Raw genomic sequence first — 24607 nt, forward strand, 5'->3', positions numbered from 1 at the left:
GGAGTCAATCCTAAAGGAAATGACTGGAAGGCCTGAGGCTAAAGTTTAAGTTCCAGTACTTTGGCTACCTGATGTGAAAAGCAGACTCATTGGAAAAGATGCTGATGCTGGGAAAGACTGAAGGCAAAAGAAGAGGTTGGCAGAGAATGAGATGGTTAGATAGCATCATCCACTCAATAGACATAAATCTGAGCAAACTCTGGGAGACAGTGATGGACAAGGAAGCCTGGCATGCTGCAGTCCACGGGGTTGCAAAGAGCTGGATATGACTTAGCAACTGAACAACAACCACAGAAGTAGCATTTACACTCAGGTCTTCTCATTCAAACTGGGTATACTTTCCACCCTACCACAATGCCTGGTACATAGTGAAGGCTCAATAAATATTTTTTAGAGGAATAAATGATGAGACTAGAGTGAGTTTCTGAACATCAGGGCTGGCTTTGTGCTCAAGCAGCGTAAGTAGCCATGAATGCAATGTGACTTCATGGGCACCCCCAAAATATCAAGTTGTTAGGCTTTGCCTGCAATTCCCTATTAGAAAAGTACTTTTGTTTTCTCCCCTCACCTGCTCACCCGTCTTAGAAATGCTTCACAGCAAGGCCTTTTTAGTCACTTATTTCTCAGTGTCTTGATTTCCTGGTTCTCTACCTACAAAGCAGTTTTTATAGTTAAAAGTTTATGGGGTTCTGCCCAGTGGGAGTCTAGGGTAACCCTAAATAATCAGTCTCAGTTTTAGGTATAAATCCAGTTTCAGATATGCAGCCCCAAATACTACTAAAAGCAAAACTGTCCCCTTCCCATCAGTATTGGTGACAAAGGATAGCTATACTGCATTTTACAGCTACATTGTATTTTATAGCTATATTGTAAAAGCTATTCTCAACTTTTACTATATTAGAACTTGCTAGCATCAGAAATTTGAGGCAAAATTCCCCATTTATAAAGCCAAACTCTTCAAACCATCCTTGTAAAATTTCATTTAAATTTGTCAAGAAAGAAAAGGAGAAAATCAGGATTAGAGAAGACCTGTGTATACCACACGGTAGGGAGCTTGCAGTAAGCTATGTTCAAATTGACAGAAATTCATATTTTTCAATATTCAGGGCCTAATTATTTTAAAGATGAAAATGTGATTAAGTATGATTTCCTGAGCTAATAATGTTACTGAATAACGTCTACAGAATCAGAAAACTGTGCTGGGGGAGGAAACCCACAAATGAGATTTCCCTGCAATGTGGCAATTACTCTGGATCCCAACATGTAAGCCAGGAAAAAGTCTTGCATCAATTCTGTATTTTTTCTAATTCAATTTTAGTATTTTCCTCTTGCAGTTCATTCTAAATACACAGCAGTAAGAAGGCAAAAACACAACATCACATGGCTAATGTGGCCCCAAAGAAAAACAGCTCTTCCTTGGGAGGAAATGTGGAATCCAGGGGCCTAAGAAGGAGTGTCAAAGGGACTGGAGCTTCACCTCGATAGGATTGAGAGACACTGCAGGGATGATCCTGACACTGAATCATAGTCTCAGAGGATACATAAAGGGACACGCCATTTCCTTTCCTAGGAGTCTCTGCTAGGCTGCCATGACTGGCATGGCTGCTCTGTGACTTGCATTTTAGCTCTCGTTCCAGTGTATTCCTGGGTTGGGAAGATCCTCTGGAGAAGGGATAGGCTACCCACTCCAGTATTCTTGGGCTTCCCTTGTGGCTCAGCTGATAAAAAGAATCTGCCTGCAATGCGGGAGACCTGGGTTTGATCCCTGGGTTGGGAAGATCCCCTGGAGAAGGTAAAGGCTACCCACTCCAGTATTCTGGCTTGGAGAATTCCTTGGACTATACAGTCCATGGGGTTGCAAAGTCAGACACGACTTTCACTTACTCAATGTGGACCTGGATTTTCACCACCTTCTAAAAGAGATTTCCATCAGTTTTACAAATTTACAATCATCATTTTATCCTGATGTTTCTGTTTCATATGGAGACCTTTTTAGTCTTTTCCATAATTCTAAATATTGGATAGCCTTCTTGGTCCTGTTCTATACACTAGAGATTCTCAAAGTGTGACCCATCAACCGGCAGCTCCAGTATCATCTGGTGATTATTATAAAGGCAGATTCTTGGGCCTGGCCTCAAACCCAGTGACTCATGCACGCTAAGGGTTAGAAACCACTTACACATACACAATGGAATATTACTCAGCCATTAAAAAGAATGAAATAATGTCATTCACAGTAACATGGATAAACCTAGAAACTTTCATACTGACTGAAATCAGATAGAAAAAGAGAAATATCATATGACATCACTTAATATGTGGAATCTACAAATAAATGATACAAATGAATGTATTTACAAAATAGAAACAGACTCAGGGACTTTGAGAACAGAACTTATGCTTAAGGGTGGTGGTGAGGGGGAGAATGGAGGGAAGGGATAGTTAGGGAATTTGGGATCATCATGTACACACTGCTGTATCTGAAATGGATAACCAACAAGGACTTCCTGTATACCACAGGGAGCTCTGCTCAATACTATATGGCAGTCTGGATGGGAGGGGAGTCTGGAGGAGAATGGATGCATGTACCCTATGTATGGTTGAGTCACTCTGCTCTTCACCTGAAATGACCACAACATTGTTCATCAGTTATACTCCAATATAAAATAAAAAGTTTAAAAAATAAAATAAAGGTTAGGCGCCACTACTGCAGACCATTATCCTTCCACTGCCAGCCAGAGCTAGGCACCTGGAAAAGCTACATCCCTTCAGAACCATTGTCACAATGGAACTGCAGCTTTCAGAAATTTACAGTATAGTACAACCCCTTAGCAAAAATAATTTCATATTTATTGAAAATCCACTAAATGCTGGCTGGCAGTCACTTGCCAACATTCGCTGGAGCATGGAGAAAGCAAGGGAGTTCCAGTAAAACATGTACTTCTGCTTCATTGACTACATTAAAGCCTTTGACTGTGTGGGTCACAACAAATGGTGGAAAAGAGATGGGAATACAATACCACCTTGCATGCTTCCTGAGAAACCTGTATGAGGGTCAAAAAGCAACAGCTGGAACCACACATAGAATAACTGACGGGTTCAAGATTGTGAAAGGAGTATGTCAAGGCTGTATATTGTCATCCTGCTTATTTAATGTACATGCAGAGTACACCATGTGAAATGCTGGGCTGGATGAATCACAAGCTGGAATCAAGACTGCTGGGAGAAATATCAACCTCAGACATGCAGATGATATCATTCTAACAGCAGAAAGCAAAGAGGAACTAAAGAGCCTCTCGAAGAAGGTGAAAGAAAGTGAAAAAGATGGCTTGAAACTCAGAATTCAAAAAACTAAGATCATGGCATCCATGGGCATCTAGTCCCATCACTCCGTGGCAAATAGAAGAGGAAAAATTGGAAGCAGTGACAGATTTTACTTTCTTGCTGTCCAAAATCACTGCGGACAGAGACTGTAGCCAGACGCTGCTCCTTGGAAGGAAAGCTACGACAAACCTAGACAGTGTATTAAAAAGCAGAGATATCACTGACTCAACGGACATGAATTTGAGCAATCTCCAGGAGATAGTGGAGGACAGAGGAGCCTGGCATGCTACAGTCCATGGGGTCACAAAGAGTCGGACACAACTTAGCGACTGAACAACAATGAGTCACTGAATAATGTATCTTCAAGACGGTGACAATACAAGAGGACCATAGAAATGCCTGCTTTGGGGAACATTCACCAGCAGTTTCTCTCTTCCATTCAATATGGGGAAACAAAGGGTTTGTTTTTTGACACAATGCCTAGATTTCTACAACTCCTGGTTTATATATAATTATTATCTAATTCACTTATATCTAGAAGCCATTCTCAGACTTGATCTCCACTCCCACAAGTATCATTCAGAGAAGTATAAGGCAGATAACAGGAGTATCTTTCACAGACAGTCAACCCTGGTCCTGCCCTGGGTCCAACCCTGGTCCTCAATGCCCCACTCAGGGCAGCCCCAACCTAGGGGTTCGCTTTACTTACCGCACTGGTCTGTACCGACTCGTTCTCTGGTTTGGCTTTTATATCAACAACTCCATCAGCGTGGCGGAAGGAGCAGTCAGCAATGACATTGTAAAACGACAGCTTCTGGGCTTTCAAACCATATTTCTGAAGCCACTTCTCTGAGTCCCAGGTGTCCTCTGGATTTGACTCATGTGCTCCTAATTGCAGTTGTGGAATCACAGTCAATCAGCCATTTATATTACACAAGGCTTTCATATGTCATCCTCAACTTAGTATTTTTCCCAAGCTGAAACATATTCCTTGTTAGCTCACATTTGTTGCAGAAGGCACACTTTCCAAAAGCAGGACTGGCAGAGAACTAGTTCACAAGACTGGAAGGCAGGAATCTGCTACTTTTCATTTCACTTCCTCCATTACCTAAGTTGCATGGGCAGAGGTGGCTGATAGACAAGGCAAGATGTCAGCAGAGCATTAGCCTTGGGGTCAGAAGCTCTGGGTTCAAGCCCTGGCTCCATTACTTACTAGCTTGGGAAAGTTGCTCAAACTTGGGTGAGTCCCCCCACTTAAACTCTCTGAGTTTCAATCGAATTCTTCACCTGCAGATAGCATCTGCTTGGCCTTTCTAAGCAGGTTGAAGTTATTCAATATGAAAAGTTATGTGAAAGTGTGTTGTAATGAAGGAGGAGGAGAAGGAGGGGCGGGAGCTCCCCTGTTAACATGGTGGATTTACCCCTGATTCAGAGCCTGGCTCTCCACTCTGCAGGCTCCAGAACCTCCTGTCAGCTCAGGTGCCTGAAGCTATGTCTGTGACTCACCTTAGGCTCATAGGATCAAGTCTAGCAAGAAGATCAATTGCCCGAATATCCTTAGCCTTGGGCACATTCCCTTGGTGTTTTCCCAAGCTTACCTGTACTCTGTAAATGGGAGGAGATGTTATGCTACCTGGGCAGAACACCCGGGTAGCCAGTTTCTTATACAAACAGCAAAGTATTTACCATGTGCTCAGAAACCCTGCTATCACCTAAGGGACAGTGGGGTATCTGAGGGTGGGCATAGAGGAGGCATGGGTATGGCCCTTGAGAGTTAACTATACCCTTTTCTTACAGACGCCATGCTCAGTGGTGGCACATGGTGAAACTGACCAAGCCGGAAGCATTTATAAAATCTGAAAAACAGTGGATGCTACAAATGAGGGCTTTCTTATTCCAGAGAGGGGTTGATAACATTTCTCTACATGCCCTTGGACGGAAGGCAGAGAGGACCCTGAGCTTTTACCCCTAGTGGAACCTTGGGAGGATTGGGAGAAGGTGCTAGGCAGAGAGGTGGTTTTTAAAACAGGCACTACCACATATTAGGTCTACTAACCCTACAGTTTACTCACTTGGATCAGCCATTCTCAACTCTGCACACTGGAATCCTCTGAGATCTTAAAATATGCTGATGCCTGCCCCCCACCCCCATCATGCATTAGATTCTGTTTTAATTAATCTGGACATTGAGATTTTCAAAGTTCCCTAGGTGATTAGCCAAGCACTAGGGTAAGAGGAAGAGAGCTTTCTAAATTAAGATTTGGTCATCCCATCATTTATGCTTCTACCAGACAGATTCAACTTAAATTATACTTTTAATTAAAAAGTAGCATTCAATGTTGGCGAAATAAAAATATTACCCATAGTTATCCACTACCATATCTAAGGAGATACATAATTAGAATAACACATGAAGAAATAAGACACTTGAGAGTCAATTATTTTTCAATAATACATGCAGGATCTGTCCATTCATGTTACACTTGTCCTCAAATTCTAATAGAACAGCTTTAAAAAAATTAACTCTGAAACCTACTGGGGCTGGAACTTCTCAAAGAAGCTTGATTTTGGCTTTTGAACTTTAATCCAACCTGCATCAAAAGCCCCTTTGGGCACCATCTCCAACGCAGTTGGTTTCTATATGATTCATAAAGTGTCTTTTCACCTTGAACAGGGGGATGAAATCAGAATTTTCCTAGAGCTTGGGGAAGATCCTGAGGCTCTCCTGCATCACAGAAAACAGCCGAAGGAGACTGGAGCCATTTCGGTGAGTAGGGTCAGGTTCCTTGGAGAAATCCTTTTGTTGTTGCTGTTCAGTCTCTCAGTCGTGTCCGACTCTTCGCAACCCATGGACTGCAGCACGCCAGGCTTCCCTGTCCTTCACCATCTCCTGGAGCTTGCTCAAACTCATGTCCATTGAGTCGATGATGCCATCCAACCGTCTCATCCTCTGTCATCCCCTTCTCCTGCCTTCAATTTTTCCCAGCATCAGGGTCTTTTCCAGTGAGTTGGCTCTTCACATCAGGTGACCAGAGTATTCACATTTCAGCTTCAGCATCAGTCCTTCCAGTGAATGTTCAGGACTGATTTCCTTTAGGATGGACTGGTTGGATCTCCTTGCAGTCCAAGGGACTCTCAAGAGTCTTCTCCAACGCCACAGCTCAAAAGCATCAATTCTTTGTTGCTCAGCCTTCTTTATGGTTCAGTTCTCACATCCATACATGACTACTGGAAAAACCATACTTTGACTATACAGACCTTTGTCAGCAGAAGTAATGTCTCTGATTTTTAATACATTGTCTAGGCTTGTCATAGCTTTTCTTCCAAGGAGCAAGCATCTTTTAATTTCATGGCTGTAGTCACCATCCTCAATGATTTTGGAGCCCAAGAAAATAGCCTTTGACTGTTTCCATTGATTCTCCATCTATATGCCATGAAGTGAATGAAAGTGAATTTTTCCAGAAATCCTGGGCTGGAGAAACCCTTTGAGTGACTGTTTTTCTCCAGTTATTGTTGATTACAGTCTAAGCCTTTGTCTCCTCTTTACTCCTACTTTATTCTCCTCCCTCCTTTATGATCAGTAGGTACAATAGGAAATAAACTTCATTCAGTTATTTCCATAGCAACATACACCCTATCACAGGCTCTGCCCTGTTTTGGATTGTCTTCTTTTAAAAAGACAAGAGTCCTTTATCAATGATAAATTCAAGCTGATCAGAAAAGAACTTCCTAAAAACACATCAATCCAGTTCTAAGAAGGGATTTTATAGAGCCAGAGACTAAGTTTTGACTGGTAGTTCCACCCAGGATCAGGCACTTCGGTCAGCCTGGGGGCATGATTCAGGCTCCCAATTACCCTCTAAATGGAGGTTGGGAGGGTCTTCCTCCCAACCTCCCAATAACTTGAACCTTATCAAAGAAAGAAGGGGCAGTCAAGCAGGCAAAAACAAAGAGCCCAGGTACTCCAGAGCTGAAGAAAGGAGAGAAAGGGGGAAATCTTTTCACTTTCAGTGCTAATTATACCACCAACACCTGAGCCTCATATCCCAGGGAAGGGAGAGGAGAGGGAGTCATCTGTTCATGAGAGTCACTTACTAAGAGGTCCTCCCCATTCCCCTGTGGTTATCTTAATTAAAAATGCTACATAAATTCTCACCTATGGAGCTGAGTATAACACCTTCATTTATGATGGAGATGTGACCTCACAGCATATCCTGAATACATTGCTTTACCACTCCCCATGACCAATCTCTTAAAGATTCTCCCTCATCCATGGCAGGAGAATCATACACTAGATCACATATATGTCACAAGATTAACTTACCTGGCCTCCCTGTCCTACTTAGCCTGTCCACAGAGCCTGACTGAACCTTTCAGCTTTTCCTCGTCCTTGGACATTGAGTTTGGTATTTTGAACCAAGCATTCAAGAGTCCAGTCTTGGCATGACTACACAATATGATTAAACTAATCATCTCTAGTGAGTCTTAAAATGGCTGTGAAGGTTATTCCACATAAGAACTTCCTGAAATTTTTTGAGTTGAAGTCTTGTTCATTTTGTGAGAAAAGTCATATTCTTGTTCAATTGCCATAACTGGCACACACACACACATAGAATGCTCAGATGTGCCAACAAGTCTCAAAACAGTTCAGCACCTCAGGAATGATGCATATTCTTAAAAAATTTTTTTTTAATTTTTTTGCCACACGACAGCATGTGGGATTGAACCCATGCCCCCTGCATTGGAAGCTCTAAGTTTTAACCACTGGACCACCAGGTAAGTCCTCCACATCTCCTCTTTTACTTTATTTATGAACAGCTATGTTAAGGTCTATTCATCATTGATAACAATAAACTATACATATATTTGACATATGTATGCTTAGGTTTATGTCAATCACTTTGCTATGTGTTGTCTATTGGCGCCATCTGTCCTTTGTTCTTTGTTTTTTTCCAGACAGCATTTAAAAAAAATTCTTAACTATTTGTTTATTTATTTATTTTGTTACATTGGGTCTTTGTTGCTGTGTGCAGGCTTTCTCAAGTTGTGGTGAGCAGGGGCTACTCTTCACTATGGTGCACAGGCTTCTCATTGTGGTGGCTTCCCTTGTTGCAGAGCACAGACTCCAGGACGTGTGGGCTTCAAAAGTTGTAGCACATGAGCTCAGTAGTTGTGGCGCAAGGACTTGGTTGCCCACAGAGTATGGAATCTTCCCAGACCAAGGATCGAACCCGTGTCCCCTGAATTGGCAGGCAGATTCTCATCCACACCAGGGAAGTCCCAAGACAGATTTTGGATTGAGTATTTTCAATTCCAATTTATCTTGTTTGTTGGCTTGTTTTGTTATTTAGTGGGTACTTTATTTAGAGTGAAAAAAGTCGCCTCCACCTCTTTGCAACCCTCCTGGCCAAAAGGCCTGGAATTCTCCAGGCCAGAATACTGGAGTGGGTAGCCTTTCCCTTCTCCAGGGGATGTTCCCAACCCAGGAATCAAACTGGGGTCTCCTACACTGCAGGTGGATTCTTTACCAACTGAGCTGTCAGGGAAGCCCTTATTTAGAGTACACATCTTCAACATGTGTGTGTGTTAGTCACTCAGTCATGTCCAACTCTTTGTGACCCTATGGACTGTATGTAGCCAGCCAGGTTCCTCTGTCCTCTCCAGGCAAGAATACTGGAGTGGGTAGCCATTCCCTCCTCCAAGGGATCCTCCCAATCCAGGGATAGAACCCAGGTCTCCTGCATTTCAGCCAGAAGTTTTACCATCTGAGCCACCAGGGAAGCCCATTGGATATTTGGATAGATAATTTCAATGGATATTATACTACCCCCCATATGCTCTAAGAACCATATAGCAGAGACTTCCCTGGTGGTCCAGTGTTAAGCATCCACCTCGAAGTACAGAGGACACAGATTCACTCCCTGGTCAGGGAACTAAGACCCCATGTGCCTCGGGGCAACGAGGCCCAGGAGCCACAGCTAGAGAGAAAAATCCCTCACATCACAGCTAAGACCTGACACAGTAAAACAAATTAAAAAAAAAAATTTTTTTTTAAAGAAGCTTACAATAGCATATTTGCTTTTCTCCCCTTCTGAATTTCTTTTTGACAATGAAGTGGGATTTTTTTTTTAAATAATTGTGGTAAAATATACATAATATTAAATATATCATTTTAACCATTTTTAGGTGAACAATTTAGTGGCATTAAGCACATTCACAGTACTGGATCACTATCCAACTCCAAAGCTTTTTCAGTATCCCAGAAAGGAACTCTGTACCTATTAAATGACTCTTTCCATTCCCCACTCCCCCAGCCCATGGTAATCATTTTTCTGTCTGCTTATTTCACTTAGCATAATGTTTTCAAGGTTTATCCATGTTGTAGCATGTGGCAGAATTTCCTTCTTAAAGGTGAATAATATTCCATTGCACATACAGACCACATTTTGTTTATCCATCATCTGTTGGTGGACATTTGGGTTGTTCACCTTTGGAACTTATGAATGATGCTGTGATTCCCCTCCTGTCTTTTACGCTACTACTGTCAAACACTTGACTTTTACATATATCATATAGAGCTCACAGGGGCTTCCCAGTGGCACTAGTGGTAAAGAACCCACCTGCCAATGCAGGAGGCATAAGAGACACGGGCTCATCCCTGAGTCAGAAAGATCCCCTGGAGGAGGGCACAGTAAACTGCTCCAGCATTCTTGCCCAGAGAATCCCAAGGACAGAGGATCCTGGCGTGCTACAGTCCATAGGGTTTAGAGTTGGACATGACTGAAGTGACATAGCATGCACACACAGACCTCACAGCACACTATTATTACTTTTGCTTAAACAGAAATTGCTTTCTAAAGATACCTAAATAGCAAAACATCATGTATTTATCCACAGAGTAATTTCCAGTTTTTTATTCCTTTGCGTAGAACCGTATTTCCATTCATTTCTTCCCACATTAAAGCATCATTATTCTCTTCCTGCCTGAACGATTTCCTCACAGTGCAGATGCGCTGATAATTAATTCTTTTCTGCTGTAGGTAAAGATAAAAAATATCTTTATTTTGCCTTTGTTTTTGAAAAAAATATCTTCACAAAACACAGGATTCTAGATTGACAGCTTAGGGTACTGAATGAAAAAATAAAATGTCACTCCACTGTCTCTTCACTTCCAATGAGAAATCTACTACTGTGCTCATCTCTGTTCCTCTCTACAGAAAAGGTCTTTTTTTCCTCTGGTTGCTTTTAAATTTCTCTCTCTCTCTCTCTCTTTTTTTTTTTTTTTTTTTGTGGACCATTTTTAAAGTCTTTATTGAATTTTTTTGCAATACATGTTCTGTTTTATGTTTTTATTTTTGGCCAAGAGGTATGTAGGATCTTACCATGGATGGAACCTGTGTTCCCTGCACTGGGAGATGAAATCTTAACCACCAGGGAAGTCCCAAGATTTTCTCCTTATCAGTGGTTTTGAGCAAATTGATTGTGATGTTCTTTGGTACAGTTTCTCTCATTTTCTTGTACTTGACATTCCTTGAATTCCTTGGATCTCTAAGTTATAATTTTCATCAAATTTGGAAACTTTTCAATCTTTGTTTCTCCAAATATTTTTCTGTTCCACCTTCTGCCCTCTCCTCAGGAATTCCATCTACATTCATTGATGCTCTTCTGTTTATTCTTTGTTTTTGTTATTTATTCTTGTTATTTTTCTCTGTGTCTCATTTTGAATAGTTTCTCTTGCTATGTCTTTAAGATCACCCATATTCTTTCCTGCAGTGTCTAATCTGCCATTGATTTTGTTCAGCATGTTTTCACCTAAGATATTTTCTTGCCTAAAAGTTTTCATCTGTAAAAGTTCAGCATGTATTTTTTCAAAAATACTTACCTGCCTCTACTTAGCTTTTTGAATATAGGAATACAGTTATAATTACTGTCTTCTTCTGTCAATTCTAACATCTGTGTCAATGTTGATTGATTAGCAAGGGGCACAGCCTTCTTTTCATGCCTAGTAATCTTTGATCAGATGCCAGTCATTGTGAGTTTTACCTAGTTGGATACTGGATGCTTTTATATTCTTATAAATCTTCTTGAGCTTTGTTCTGAGATGCCGTTAAGTTATACATAAAGAATTCTCTCCTTTCGTGTCGTGCTTTGATGCTTACTCAGGAGGGCTCAGAGCTGTTTAGGGCCAATCATTTCCCATGACTGAGGTACGGCCTTCCCAAGCAGTCCACCCAGTGCTCTATGACATAAATTTTTCCAAATGGGCTGCTGAAAACAGGCATTCTTCTTCACCCTACATGAGCTCTAAACCCTTCCTTTCTAACTCTTTCCAGTGGATCTTTCCCAGCCTTGGGTAATTTCCTCACAGAATGATCAGGAGAAGCAGAAATCACAAGAAGGACTCTTGGCAGATTTCCAGAGTTCTCTCTGTGTTACTTTGTCTTGTGAAATCTAGATATCTTGATCTCCCTGGATCCTTAGCTCTATCTCCCAACCTTGGAAGTTTTCTGTGCTCCTTCTTCTTACACCATGGCAAAGCATTAGGCTGAGACAATCAGAGTTTACCCTGGATTTTCCTGTATCTCTCAGGGATCTCTGGCCTTTGATACTTGGTATCCGGTGTCTTTAAAAACCAATGCTTTGTGTGTTTTGGTCAGTTTCTGTTTCCCTCAGGGAATTCTCATGTACCACTCTTGATAATTAAAAAGAGGTCAAAATTACCAACAGCCAGAGTGTGTGTGGCCTCACCATCTTCTCACTCCAGGCATCAGGCTGATGAGTCATCCCCGCCAGAAACTGCCCTTCTGAGCCTATGGTTATAGGTGCCAGCTGGTCCCTGAACCAGTGCACCTAGCCTGGGGGGCAGGTGAGGGGCTGCCATGTTCAGGAAGGGAGTCTTTGTTTAATACACAGGAAGGTTCCACTTGTAATGACAGTCTACCTGATCTCCTCCATTCTGACCCTTCCCCTCTCCAGATGACTACCCGATCTCCTCTGACCCACAGGCCCTGGCAGCTAAACATGGGAAAGGCCACTACCTTCACACGAAGCAGACACAAGGTCTTGGCTGACACAGCATTTGCCTCAATAACACTGGGTTGTGGATGGCAACAGGAGCAAGTCAGTCTCTGCGGCCAAAGCAAGGTTACAAAAGCTTCCATGGGTATCCAACAGTGGAAATTTAGGTATCCAAATTTTCCTTTTTAAATAGAAATGGTACACAAAAAGCATCTTGAAAATTTATGCTTGATGTCATTTTGGTTTTTAATTCTGGGTATGTGTTTATGTGTATTAGATTGAAACAAAGGGGTGACAATATATCCCTCTAAAGATTACAGAGGCCAACCCTTCTGTTTCCTTTAGAAACAATATCTAAAAACGTTGTTACCCTCAAGAGTACCCCAAGCTTAACTATTCCCTGTATTAGTTTGCTCAAGATGCCATAAAATGCTTCAGACTAGGTGACTTAAACAGAAATTTATCTTCTCACACTTCTGGAGGCTGGAAGTCCAAGATCAAGGTGCCTACAGGTCTGGTTTCTGGTGAAGCATCTCCTCCAGGCTTGTGGATGGCAACCTTCTGGCTGAGTCCTCATGTAGCTTTGACTTTATGTGATGTGTGAAGTGACAGAGGTCTCCTGTGTCTCTTTCTCTTCTAATTAGGACACCAGTTCTCTTAGATTAGGGCCTCACCCTTATGATCTCATTTACCTTTAATTTCCTCCTTGAAGGCCCTATCTCCAAATACAGACACATTGGGGTTATTGCTTCAACATCTGAATTTGAGGGAGACACATAGTGCTCCCCAAAACAAACACCTTATTCCAGGTCCCCTGTTTCATTTTCATTCTTCTCTCAGGATGACAGAGGACTCTCTGAGTATTTGACTCTAAGATTACCTTTTGGGGAGGAAGAGGTATCCCTACAAGTGAGCAGTCCCTCCGGACTAGCCTGATTGGGTCCCTCCTTGGAAACCCCCAGAAAGCTGGTCCTTGCAAAGCAACTGTCACTGCTGCCACTCCAGACCCAAGTCAGGACACCCACTCACGGGGAAAAGTCAGTGTCACCAGGATTTTATCAAGCCATACAGTGCAAGCTCACTTCTGCCTTCCACCCCTTCCTCCTTCTACTCATGTCCCCTTCCCCATTTCTCCTCTTCAGCTGCATCTGTGCCCCCAGCCAGCCTGGCCTCCTTGCTCTCTTCCCTCACAGATGCCTCTGTAACATAGGCAGGGTACCAGGAGCAATATAGCATGGCAGAGGTTCCCAGATTTTGTTGCACAATGGCATTGCCTGGGGAGCTCTCAAAACTCCCAGTGTCCAGACTGAGAGAGAAAAAAACCCCCAGTGTCCAGATTTCATCTTTTATGGATTAAATCAGAATGTCTGTGTTTGGAGCCGGACATCAGTATTCTTAATGAGGAACTCAGTTTTGAATCCTGGCTTCGTTAGTTCTAGTGTGGCCTTGAGCAAGTTATTTAGCCTTAAATGGAGATAATAGCAGCATCTATCTTGTAAGATTGTAGCAACGATGAAATGAGCTAATACCTATGAAGAATTCAGAACAGTGCCTAACATTTAAGGTATGTACTAACTACTATCATTACTAGCTGTGCCCTAAATGAAACTAGTGACTACAGAGGAAAATCCTTTACTAACTCAAGAACTCAGGGATGAGAATCAGTATACTTATTGCCCTAAATGTGAAAGAGAAAAGATTGAGGTAACAGTTACCAAGAACCTCCTTGGTGCAAAGCATGCATCATTTATCTTAATTTTTACAAGAATTTCTCAAGACCAGTATTATAATTATTTAACAGATGAATAACCAAAGGTTCAAAGAGGCAGTCAGGTTAATCTAACGATGGAACTGGTATTTACAACCATATTTCTCACTCCAAACTCAGGCTCCTCTGAATCCTCTTTTCAGCTGGCTCTTGACCCATGGTCTTCTATGTTTGTCTTTGCATCGCCCAATTTTAGCAAAAATCCTGTTAAGATAGTTTATCCAGAATCCCTCACTCTCCATATCTGAGAAAAATTCCTCATACCCAATTGTCGCCCAGGTGATGTCTGATCACCTCAACCTACTTTCAGCAAGAATCCTGTCAGATAGGTTTAGCCAGAAACCCCCTTTGATCCCTGATGTTCTTCTCAGTAATTTTCCATCCAGCAGCCCTCCACCCTGCTCCTTGGGTGCAAATCCCCACTTGCTCATGTTTATTAATAACTGATTCCACTTTCATACTGAGGTCTCTTTTCCCTTCTTGCAATAGTCCCTGAATAGAACCTTGTTTTTTTTAACGATTTGGCTGTCCGTCTCTGGTTTTGCTTTGACAACCAATAGACACACATATGTGCATGCATACACAGACACACACACAACAGAGCTCTGGAGAGTCCCCTCAGGAGCTCCTGCCAGCTGGACTAAGGAGCTCTCCTTGGTAAGGAACCTGGAAACAGTCCCAATCCCTGATCAGTAGCAGTTACAACTCAGTATTGACTCTTTCACACTCCTGCCTGTCAACAGCACCCACCATGGTCTGTTGTGGCCACACTGGTCTTGGGAGTCTCGGCCACCAGCCTCTGGATCTGGGCCAATGTGCTGCCAGCTTCCTCCATCTCCCTCCAGATGAGAAACACATCTTCTCTGACCCCAGCTCCTGAAAGGGAAACCCACGTGAGCAAGTGACTGCAGGAGGCTCCAGAACCCTCTGATGGTCTGAGCAGGCCTGGCACACCCTGGCCAAGTTTCTAGAATATTTCTGAACATCAAATTCCATTTTTCCCACTAATTCTTTCTGAGATTCAGAAGTGAAATCCCTAAGAAAATGCTGTCATCTCAAGAAATCATAAATGCAGACTTTAGGATGCAATAAGTCCTCATAAAGGAAATATTTGTAGCAGCCAATATATTTTAAGATGAGTTTATTGATAACACTCAAATAAAATAAAGAGTAAAAATATTCAAAAAGCATCCAATGAAAGCCAGAGTTATCACTGTGGGGCAGGGAAACTCAACGGTCTATGAAAGCAATACCCCTCACCTCTTGACCAAGTTGAGACTTTCTGCTCTTCTGAGACCACCTTCACAACTTGGTATTTTTCCCTAATGTACTAACAATTCTTTGGCCTCATTTTCTGGAACTCTGCTGTCTCAGTTAAGGGTTTGGTTTGGCTGTGTGTCTTTTTTTTTTTTTTAATGATATGGCTAAATTAAATATAGACATTTATATCATTGTAGCAATCAATCATTCAGTCAATCAAAGTTCATCCCATGGGTAAGAGGTCCAATGCTGGGATAGAAGCTTTGCCTCCACTAAGATCCTGGCTCTAACATGTGAGTAGTTTGAGAGGTTAAAGATGGTGTAGGAGCAGGAGGGAGACGGGTGTGACTATAAAAGTGCAACACGAGGGAACCTGGGGCAGCATATTGACAGCATTAATATCAATATGCTGGTGGTGATATCATCATATAGTTTTGCAAGATGCCAAGAAGAGCAGGTGGGTGGGACTTCCCCAGTGGTCCAGTGGTTTAGACCTCACCTTCCAATGGAGTGGGTGTGGGTTCGATTTTGGGGAGTTAAGATCCCACATGCCTTGGAATCAAAACACCAAAATGTAAAACAGAGGCAATATTGTAACAAATTCAATAAAAACTTTAAAAATGGTCCACATAAAAAAAATCTTAAAAAAAAAAAGAGCATGTGGGCATTTCTTACAGCTACAGTTCTCTCTACCTACAGTTCTCTCCACCTTGTCTGCTGTGCATACGAGGTCAGCAGCAACTCCAACAGGCAACCACACTTGGCAGATGCCACTCACCCATTTTCAGTGGCATCTGTGGGCCCAGCCACCACCTGGCACCACTTAAGGCATCGTGGGGGCTACAGGGGAGTCTCTGCTCTGGGGTTCTTCTAAAAGGTTGTGTAGATAAGAATTCAGCAGATGTATTCTCTAGTTTTAAAGATTCCATTTCAAAAAACTTTATCCAAAAAAAACCCCATACACAACAAATCTATTTCACAGACTGTATGCAGTTGGCTCAGAGAACACTGATGCTTTTACTTAAGTAAGCTGAGTCCCAATTCTCTAATGATAAATACCTTTTCAGAGTACCTGCTATGTGCCTGGCATTGTGCTTAGGGCCTTCTAAACATTTTTTCATCTCTCTTCACGACAACTCTGCAGGCAAATTCTATTCCTATTTCTGTTTCACGATTGTGTAAATGGAGGCAGAGTTAGTTGTCTAAGCTCATACCAAGGTCAAAAGTGGAAGAGCAGGGTATCAAATCCAAGTTGATGTGACTGTACCAACTCAGCACCCTGACTAGTTGTCCTGGAATGGGGATGACTGGTTTATAGAGGACCCTGCAGCCCCTCCCCCAGCTGCTGATGGCATCCCATTTAACAGTCCATAGATGCCTGAGATCCCACAACCACAGAGAATGAAGGACCACCATCAGGTCTAGGAGATGACACAGGAGATTTATCCACCCCCAAAAGACTGACCTTAAACCACTAGGACAGACTGGGGCAGACCAGAGTCAATGTTCCTGACTCTTAAAATGTAGTCCAGAAGGGCATGGTGAAGTTGAGGGACACTAGAGCTTTGCCCTCCTGAAGGATTGAGTGAGTGAGACAGTATTAATAGCCATATTCATTAAGAAGCAAGTGACAATCCCTGACAGAGATGGATAGCCACCAGTGCTCTGCAGCCATCAACAGCCCCAGGAGTGAAATGTGATGAGTGCCCAGCTCCACACTGGGAACTCCAAAAATATCGCAGGCTGCTGCCAACTGCAAACCTGGAGCCCACAGGACTTTCTGACCCTGTGACAGCAAAGCTGACTTCCAGCTGCTTGCTTCAGCCTAGACGTGTTAAGTAGCAGACTTCTCTCATTAAGAGCCTCAAATGAGTCAAGGCTTTCCATTTTCCCCAGGCTTGTCAATGATATGTCAAGAAGCGGACCACTCCTTCAGCATCAAAGGAAAAGCTTCCAAGGAAATACAGTAGCCACTCACTGATCCAAGGACAAGAAAGTATGTTTAAGGGGCAGCAGTGAGCTGGGATGTGCTCCCCTGAGCAAGGAGTCACTGAGTCGTTAGAATTAGGCAGCTACACATTCCTACACTGGGGATCGGGAAACAAAACAACTCAGAACGACCCACCTAGGGCCTCCCTGGTGGTTCAGTGATAAAGAATCCGCCCACCAATGAGGAAGACACGGGTTCGATCCCTGATCCAGGAAGATTTCACATGCTGGGGAGTACTAAGCCCGCGTACCTTAACTGCTCTGTGCTCCAGAGCCTGGGAGCCCCCACCACTGAGCCCATGTGCCACAACTACGGAAGCCCACGAGCCCTACAGCCCTGTGCTCTGCAACAAAGACGAGCCACTGAAATGAGAAGCCTGCGCACTGCAGCTAGAGAGGAGCCCCTGCTCACCACAGCTAGGAACAAGCCAGAGCAGTAACAAAGACCCAGCACAGCCAAAAATAAAATAAACAAGTAGAATTATATATTAAAAACCTACCCATTTAACGAGGTTTGCTTTAAAAACAAACAGAATGAAACAAAACCAACTAGTAGACAAGAAAAAAAAAAAAAAAACACAGGCAATAAAAAGCCTAACTTAGAAAGAAGGTAGAGGGTTTTTTTTATGACTTTAAAAAATATTTATTTATTTGGCTGTGCTGGGTCTTAGTTGCAGCATGTGGGATCTAGTTCCTTGACCAGGGATCAAAGCCAGAACCCCTGCACTGGGAACTCAGAGTCTTAGCCACTGGACCACCAGGGAAGTCCCCAGAAGGTAGAGGTTTTATTTCAAGTTATCCTATAGGCAGTCAGAAAGAGAGATCATTTTTATCTGGGTCACTTCTAAGGAACTTAGATGGAAAATCAAAACAGCTGCAGCCAAGGAGACAGCCCCACTGAAAATAGAAGAGTGTGGAGGATGAGACACAAGAAATTTCAGTATTCAGAAAGCTCTGTGAGTTTGAAATTCTCCAGGTCAAATCAGAGAGGAGACGAAACCACAACGGATCCTGACCATCAAGGTATAAGCCATCTAGAGACCTGTCATGCACGGCAACAGGGTACCGTTCCTCATAGAGACACTAAGGTGACCTAAAGACCCTCCAGTCCAAAGGACTCTCTCCCCTCACCAACGTCTGACATCCCCCTAGGCCTTGTGGCAACAACTTGAAGGCTCCCAGAATGCTGACACCAGTTGGAGCTGGGGTCACATCAAGCTGCTGTTTGTCATTTGTACCCGGTACAGACTTTTCAGACTGGTTAGTTCAACATATGAATGAGACCCAGGTCAGGTATGTTTTGACGTTACCAGGGGAAGAGCCCACAGAGTACCTACCACCAAACACCATCTCCCTGTTAAACTTCCTTGTCTCACCTGCAGCATAAAGTCCAGTTGTCAGAGTCCAATTCATTAATCTTTTTAAATTTAATTAATTAAATTATTTTTGACTGTGCTCGGTCTTCATTGCCGTATGCAGGCTTTCTCCAGTTGCAGTGTGCGGGCTTCTCACTGCAGTAGCTTCTCCAGTTGCAGAGCACAGGCCCAGTAACTGGGGCACATGGGCTTAGTTGTTCCATGGCATATGGAATCTTCCCGGACCAGGGATTGAACCCGTGTCCCCTGCATTGGCAGGCGACTCTTAACTACTGGACACCAGGGAAGTTCCCATTATTCTATTCATTTGGCAAATACTCATTGAGCACTTAGTATACATGGTGAGTGGACACTGTCAAGTGAGCAGGGCCCTGCTCCCCGAGCTGGCATTTAAGTCCAGGGCTCAAGGTCCCCCAGTACATCCCTTCTAATAGTTTGCCACCATGAACCCGGCCAGAGCACTGTCCTCCCAGCTCTCCAGGGCCCCTGCATCTACCCTGTGCTCCCAATCGGGGGCTCATAGCCCACCACTGCACTTACCCAACCCCTCCCTTCAATCAAGGCACCGGCCTGATTCCATCATCAAGCTTTGCCCAGCCTCTCCATGAAACGGCCATCTGCCTTCTGCCCCTTCTTAACTCCCATGAAACTACCCAGCCACAACCGCAGCTCTCGGTGCTTTTGCTGCCAGGACACACTCTCAGGCCGCACGCCATTAGACAGGCTGGAGCCATATGCAATTCCTGGCTGCCTGGCATGTCAACCTCCACTTCCAAAGAGCACAGAGAAGCATCGGGCAGAGATGGTGAATTAGTGTATCCAGACCTCGAATCCAGGCTAATTTAAGTCAATCCTTCACAAACACAAGGCTTTATTTTTAGTAAGCAGCTGCTAACAACACAGCTCACCACTCAGCACTGTGTCCAGGGCCATCCTGGGGCCGAGAGCTGTCATCTACAGCTTTTCTATGGTATCAGCCTGCAGAGTTGGATTACAGGTTCTGTTTACAAGGCACAACATCTCTTCTGTCTTTTTATCCTCCAAGGCACTCAGCACAAGATCCAGAGTTTCCAGTAAGAATTCCTATCCTTCCTCCTTTCATTTTTTTTATGAAGAAACAATGACCAAGTATCTAACATGTTCTTTCCTCAAGGAATTGCACTATCTCATAACTGACAGCCCCTAATCATACAAGAAACTCTTCTGAATGGTATATAACAGACATATCATTTGAGCATATGGCTATGCCCTAGGTGTACTGGATATTGACAGTGACATTCCCTAAAGTAGTAAGCTGTTTACTTTTAGATCTTCATGCCGCAGCAAGGAAAGGCTCACCTCTCCCTCCAATATCTGAAATGTTAGCAATACCAGGGGCAGGAGGAGAAAGGTGATTAAATTAAATTAAAACCACTCTCAGCAACTGTGAATCCCAGACCACCCCCTGGGTCGGACTGTGAGCTCGTTAAGTGTGCGGCCCTTTCCCCATGGCCAGGGCTCTTGGGGGAGGAACTGGCACCCCTGGGTGGACTGCCTGAGCCCTAAATGCCTACTCAGCTTTAAGGATATAAAAAAGCTGAAGGTGACTCTCAAAGGCCGAACTTTCAGGAAAACACGGCACATCTCTTTTCAGAAAGTGATGAATCATTTAAAAATAATAATAAACAATGAGGTAATTAAAATTCCAAGAGATGTAAAATTATAATATGGATCTGATAAAAGGGGACATATTACATCTATAAAGGGATTGAAAGTGGCGAAATTGTTAGCTTTTGTTATAATGGGAAAATTCGCAGTTCCTTGTGTTAAATTACATATTAAAATATTTTGCTCAGCCTCGCCCTATGGAAATTAACCACTAATTCAGTTCAGTTCAGTCACTCAGTCATGTCTGACTCTTTGCGACCCCATGAACTGCAGCACGCCAGGCCTCCCTGTCCATCACCAACTCCCGGAGTTTACCCAAACCCATGTCCATTGAGTTGGTGATGCCATCCAACCATCTCATCCTCTGTCATCCCCTTCTCCTCCTGCCCTCAATCTTTCCCAGCAGCAGGGTCTTTTCAAATGAATCAGCTCTTCGCATCAGGTGGCCAAAGGATTGGAGTTTCAGCTTCAACATCAGTCCTTCCAATGAACACCCAGGACTGATATCCTTTAGGATGGACTGGTTGGATCTCCTTGCAGTCCAAGGGACTCTCAAGAGTCTTCTCCAACACCACAGTTCAAAAGTATCAATTCTTCAGCGCTCAGCTTTCTTCACCATCCAATTCTCACATCCATACATGACTACTGGAAAAACCATAGCCTTGACTAGATGGACCTTTGTTGGCAAAGTAATGTCTCTGCTTTTAAATATGCTATCTAGGTTGGTCATAACCTTCCTTTCAAGGAGTAAGTGTCTTTTAATTTCATGGCTGCAGTCACCATCTGCAGTGATTTTCGAGCCCCCAAAAATAAAGTCTGCCACTGTTTCCACTGTTTCCGCATCTATTTCCCATGAAGTGATGGGACCAGATGCCATGATCTTAGTTTTCTGAATGCTGAGCTTTAAGCCAACTTTTTCACTCTCCTCTTTCACTTTCATCAAGAGGCTTTTTAGTTCCTCTTCACTTTCTGCCATAAGGGTGGTGTCATCTGCATATCTGAGGTTATTGATATTTCTCCCAGCAATCTTGATTCCAGCTTGTGCTTCTTCCAGCCCAGTGTTTCTCATGATGTACTCTGTATATAAGTTAAATAAGCAGGTGACAATATACAGCCTTGACGTACTCCTTTTCCTATTTGGAACCAGTCTGTTGTTCCATGTCCAGTTCTAGCAGTTGCTTCCTGAGTACATCATGAGAAATGCTGGGCTGGAGGAAGCACAAGCTGGAATCAAGATTGCCAGGAGAAATATCAATAACTTCAGATATGCAGATGACACCACCCTTATGGCAGAAAGTGAAGAAGAACTAAAGAGCCTCTTGATGAAAGTGAAAGAGGAGAGCGAAAAAGTTGGCTTAAAACTCAACATTCATAAAACTAAGATCATGGCCTCCGGCCCCATCACTTCATAGCAAATAGATGGGGAAACAGTGGAAACAGTGACTGACTTTATTTTTCTGGGCTCCAAAATCACTGCAGATGGTGACTGCAGCCATGAAATTAAAAGACACTTGCTCCTTGGAATAAAAGCTATAACAAACCTAGACAGCATATTAAAAAATGGAGACATTACTTTACCAACAAAGGTCCATCTGGTCAAAGCAATGGTTTTTCCAGTAGTCATGTACGGATGTGAGAGTTGAACCATAAACAAAGCTGAGCACCAAATAACTGATGCTTTTGAACTATGATGTTGGAGGAGACTCTTGAGAGTCCCTTGGACTGCAAGGAGATCAAATCAGTCAATCCTAAAGGAGATCAGTCCTGAATATTCATGGGAAGGACTGATGCTGAAAACTGAAACTCCAATCCTTTGGCCACCTGATGCGAAGAGCTGACTCATTTGAAAAGACCCTGCTGCTGGGAAAGATTGAGGGCAGGAGGAGAAGGGGATGACAGAGAATGAGATGGCTGGATGGCATCACCGACTTGATGGACATGAATTTGAGCAAACTCCAGCAGTTGCTGATGGACAGGGAAGCCTGGCATGCTGCAGTCCATGGGGTGGCAATGAGCTGGACATGACTGAGCAACTGAACTGAACCGAGACCTTCTCATTTATCAGGTGAAGGTGTGACCTAAAGGAAGAAGAAGATTGAGTGTAGGTGGGCAATTCTTAAACCTTAAACTGAGATCCTATAGTTAGGATGGGAAATTAAGTTACCAAGTGGAAGCAAAATTGATATCCTAAGAGTTTGGGGTTCCCTGAATAGGAACTTTGTCTTCTATTCCTTTTGAATTTCCTCCTCACCCCTATTGAGACTCCAAAGCACACACAAGGCATTTAATAAGTGCTTAATTAACCAGAGGACTGTCTCAGAGCAGTATTAATAAGAAATCCAAGGCAAACCATCATTAGAAGGAGCAGGACTTTGGAGATGATTAAAGTCTCAGTCTCGTAAACTGTAATGTGGCAACAGTTTTGGAAGTGCAGCTGCTCCAGCTCCATCTATTGAATTAAACTGAGTTCTCAGGAGCAGGAAGGAGACCTCTGAGAGAACCGCTCTCAGTAAACCACAAACAGGCACCAGTCGGTGCTTCTAAATTAAATTACAGCTTAGAAACAAAGAAGTGATGCCAAGTCTGAGTGATGGGCCTGCAAACTTTAAATATCTAATTCAAGATCACAATGTCTTCCAAGGATAAGGACTTGGTTGCTTTTTCTCCTTAAGCCAGACAGCCAGAACATACCTTAAGATAAGTAAATTTTGGTTTTGTAATACCTAGTTTCTTTCATGCATTTTTCCTTCACCAACACACAAAAAAGTTTAGTTTCCAAAGGTAGAATCAGCCAAACTTTTACAGCCACACCATTTTTGGACTTCAGAACAATACCGTGGAGCCGAACAGATTTCCTAACACCATTTTGCCAGGTGTATTGGACACAAAAACTCAGAAAATCATCATCTTTTCCTATTACCCGAAATTCACTCCTTTTCTACTTCTTTTTTTTTTTTTTAATCCCTCACCTTTTTTTTTTCCACACTATACAGCATGGGGGATATCTTAGTTCCCCAACCAGGGATTGAACCCACGCCCCCTGCAGTGGCAGCTCAGCATCTTAACCACTGGACTGCAATGGAGTTTCCTTTTTTCCCATATTTTTTTAATTGAGATATAGTTATGCTATACAGTAAGTCTTTGTTGTTTATTTATTTTACATATAGTCATGTGTATCTCCTAATCCCAAACTCCTTATTTATCCCTCCCCCACCCTCTCCCTCTTGGTAATCACAAATTTGTTTTCAATGTCTATGAGTCTATTTCTGTTTTATAAACAAGTTCATTTGTATCTATTTTTAGATTCCATATATAAGTGATATCATATTACACTTGTCTTTCTCTGACTTCACTAAGTATGATAGTCTCTAGGTCTGTGCCTATAAAATCAACTAATACCTGAAAAAGGAGCCAAGAATCCTCCCTCAATAGAAAAATTATAGTCTCTTCAATAAATGGTGCTGGGGAAACTGAATATTCACATGTAGAATGAAACTGGACCTCTATCTTATGCCACTCATCAAATCAACTCTAAATGGATTAAAGGCTTAAACATAAGTAAGTTAAACATTTTGAAACTGTAAAACTACTAGAAGAAAACATAGGGGAAAAGCCCCTTGATACAGGTTTTGGCAACAATTTTGGGGGATATGACACCAACAGAGCAAGCAACAAAAGCAAAAATAAATAAGTGGGGCTATATCAAACTAAAAATTGTCTGCACAGAGAAAGAAACTATCAGTAAAACAAAAGGCAACCTACAGAATGGAAGTATAATAGATATTTACCAACCTTTTATCTTAGGAGGAGTTAATATAGAAAATGTAAAGGAACTCAAACAGCTTAATAGCAAAAACACAAACAATCCAATTAAAATGGGCAAACAACTTGAATAGATATTTTTCCAGAGAAGACATACAAACGGTCAAGAGATACATGAAAAGGAGCTCAACATCACTAATTATCAGGAAAAAACAAATCAATACCACAAGATATCACTGCAAATCTGTTAAAATGGCTATTATAAAAAGACAAGAGTGTTGGTGAGAATGTAGAGAAAAGGCAACATTTGTGCACTGTTGATGGGAAATGTAAACATGTGAAGCCACTACAAAAAACAGGATGGAGGTTCCTCAAGAAACTGAAAATAGAACTATCATATGATCCAGCAATCCCACTTCTGGGTATATAACCAAGCAAAATGAAATTACTGTCTTAAAGAGAC

The 24607-nt window shown here is 42.6% G+C and overlaps 1 protein-coding gene across 2 annotated transcripts in view; it reads right to left on the reverse strand.

Moving 5' to 3' along the window:
- The window catches only part of VWA3B (von Willebrand factor A domain containing 3B), a 201442-nt gene that overhangs the window by 117178 nt on the left and 59657 nt on the right, over nucleotides 1-24607 (reverse strand). For both annotated transcript variants that reach the window (XM_061155967.1, XM_061155966.1), the window contains exons 8-9: nucleotides 14861-14986; nucleotides 4034-4212 (exon numbers count right to left, since the gene is read on the reverse strand). In XM_061155967.1, the coding sequence (XP_061011950.1) occupies nucleotides 4034-4212; nucleotides 14861-14986 (305 nt within the window). The remainder of the gene's footprint in view (nucleotides 1-4033; nucleotides 4213-14860; nucleotides 14987-24607) is intronic.

This window comes from Dama dama, chromosome 11 (genome assembly GCF_033118175.1).
Source record: "Dama dama isolate Ldn47 chromosome 11, ASM3311817v1, whole genome shotgun sequence".
NCBI lineage: Eukaryota > Metazoa > Chordata > Mammalia > Artiodactyla > Cervidae > Dama > Dama dama.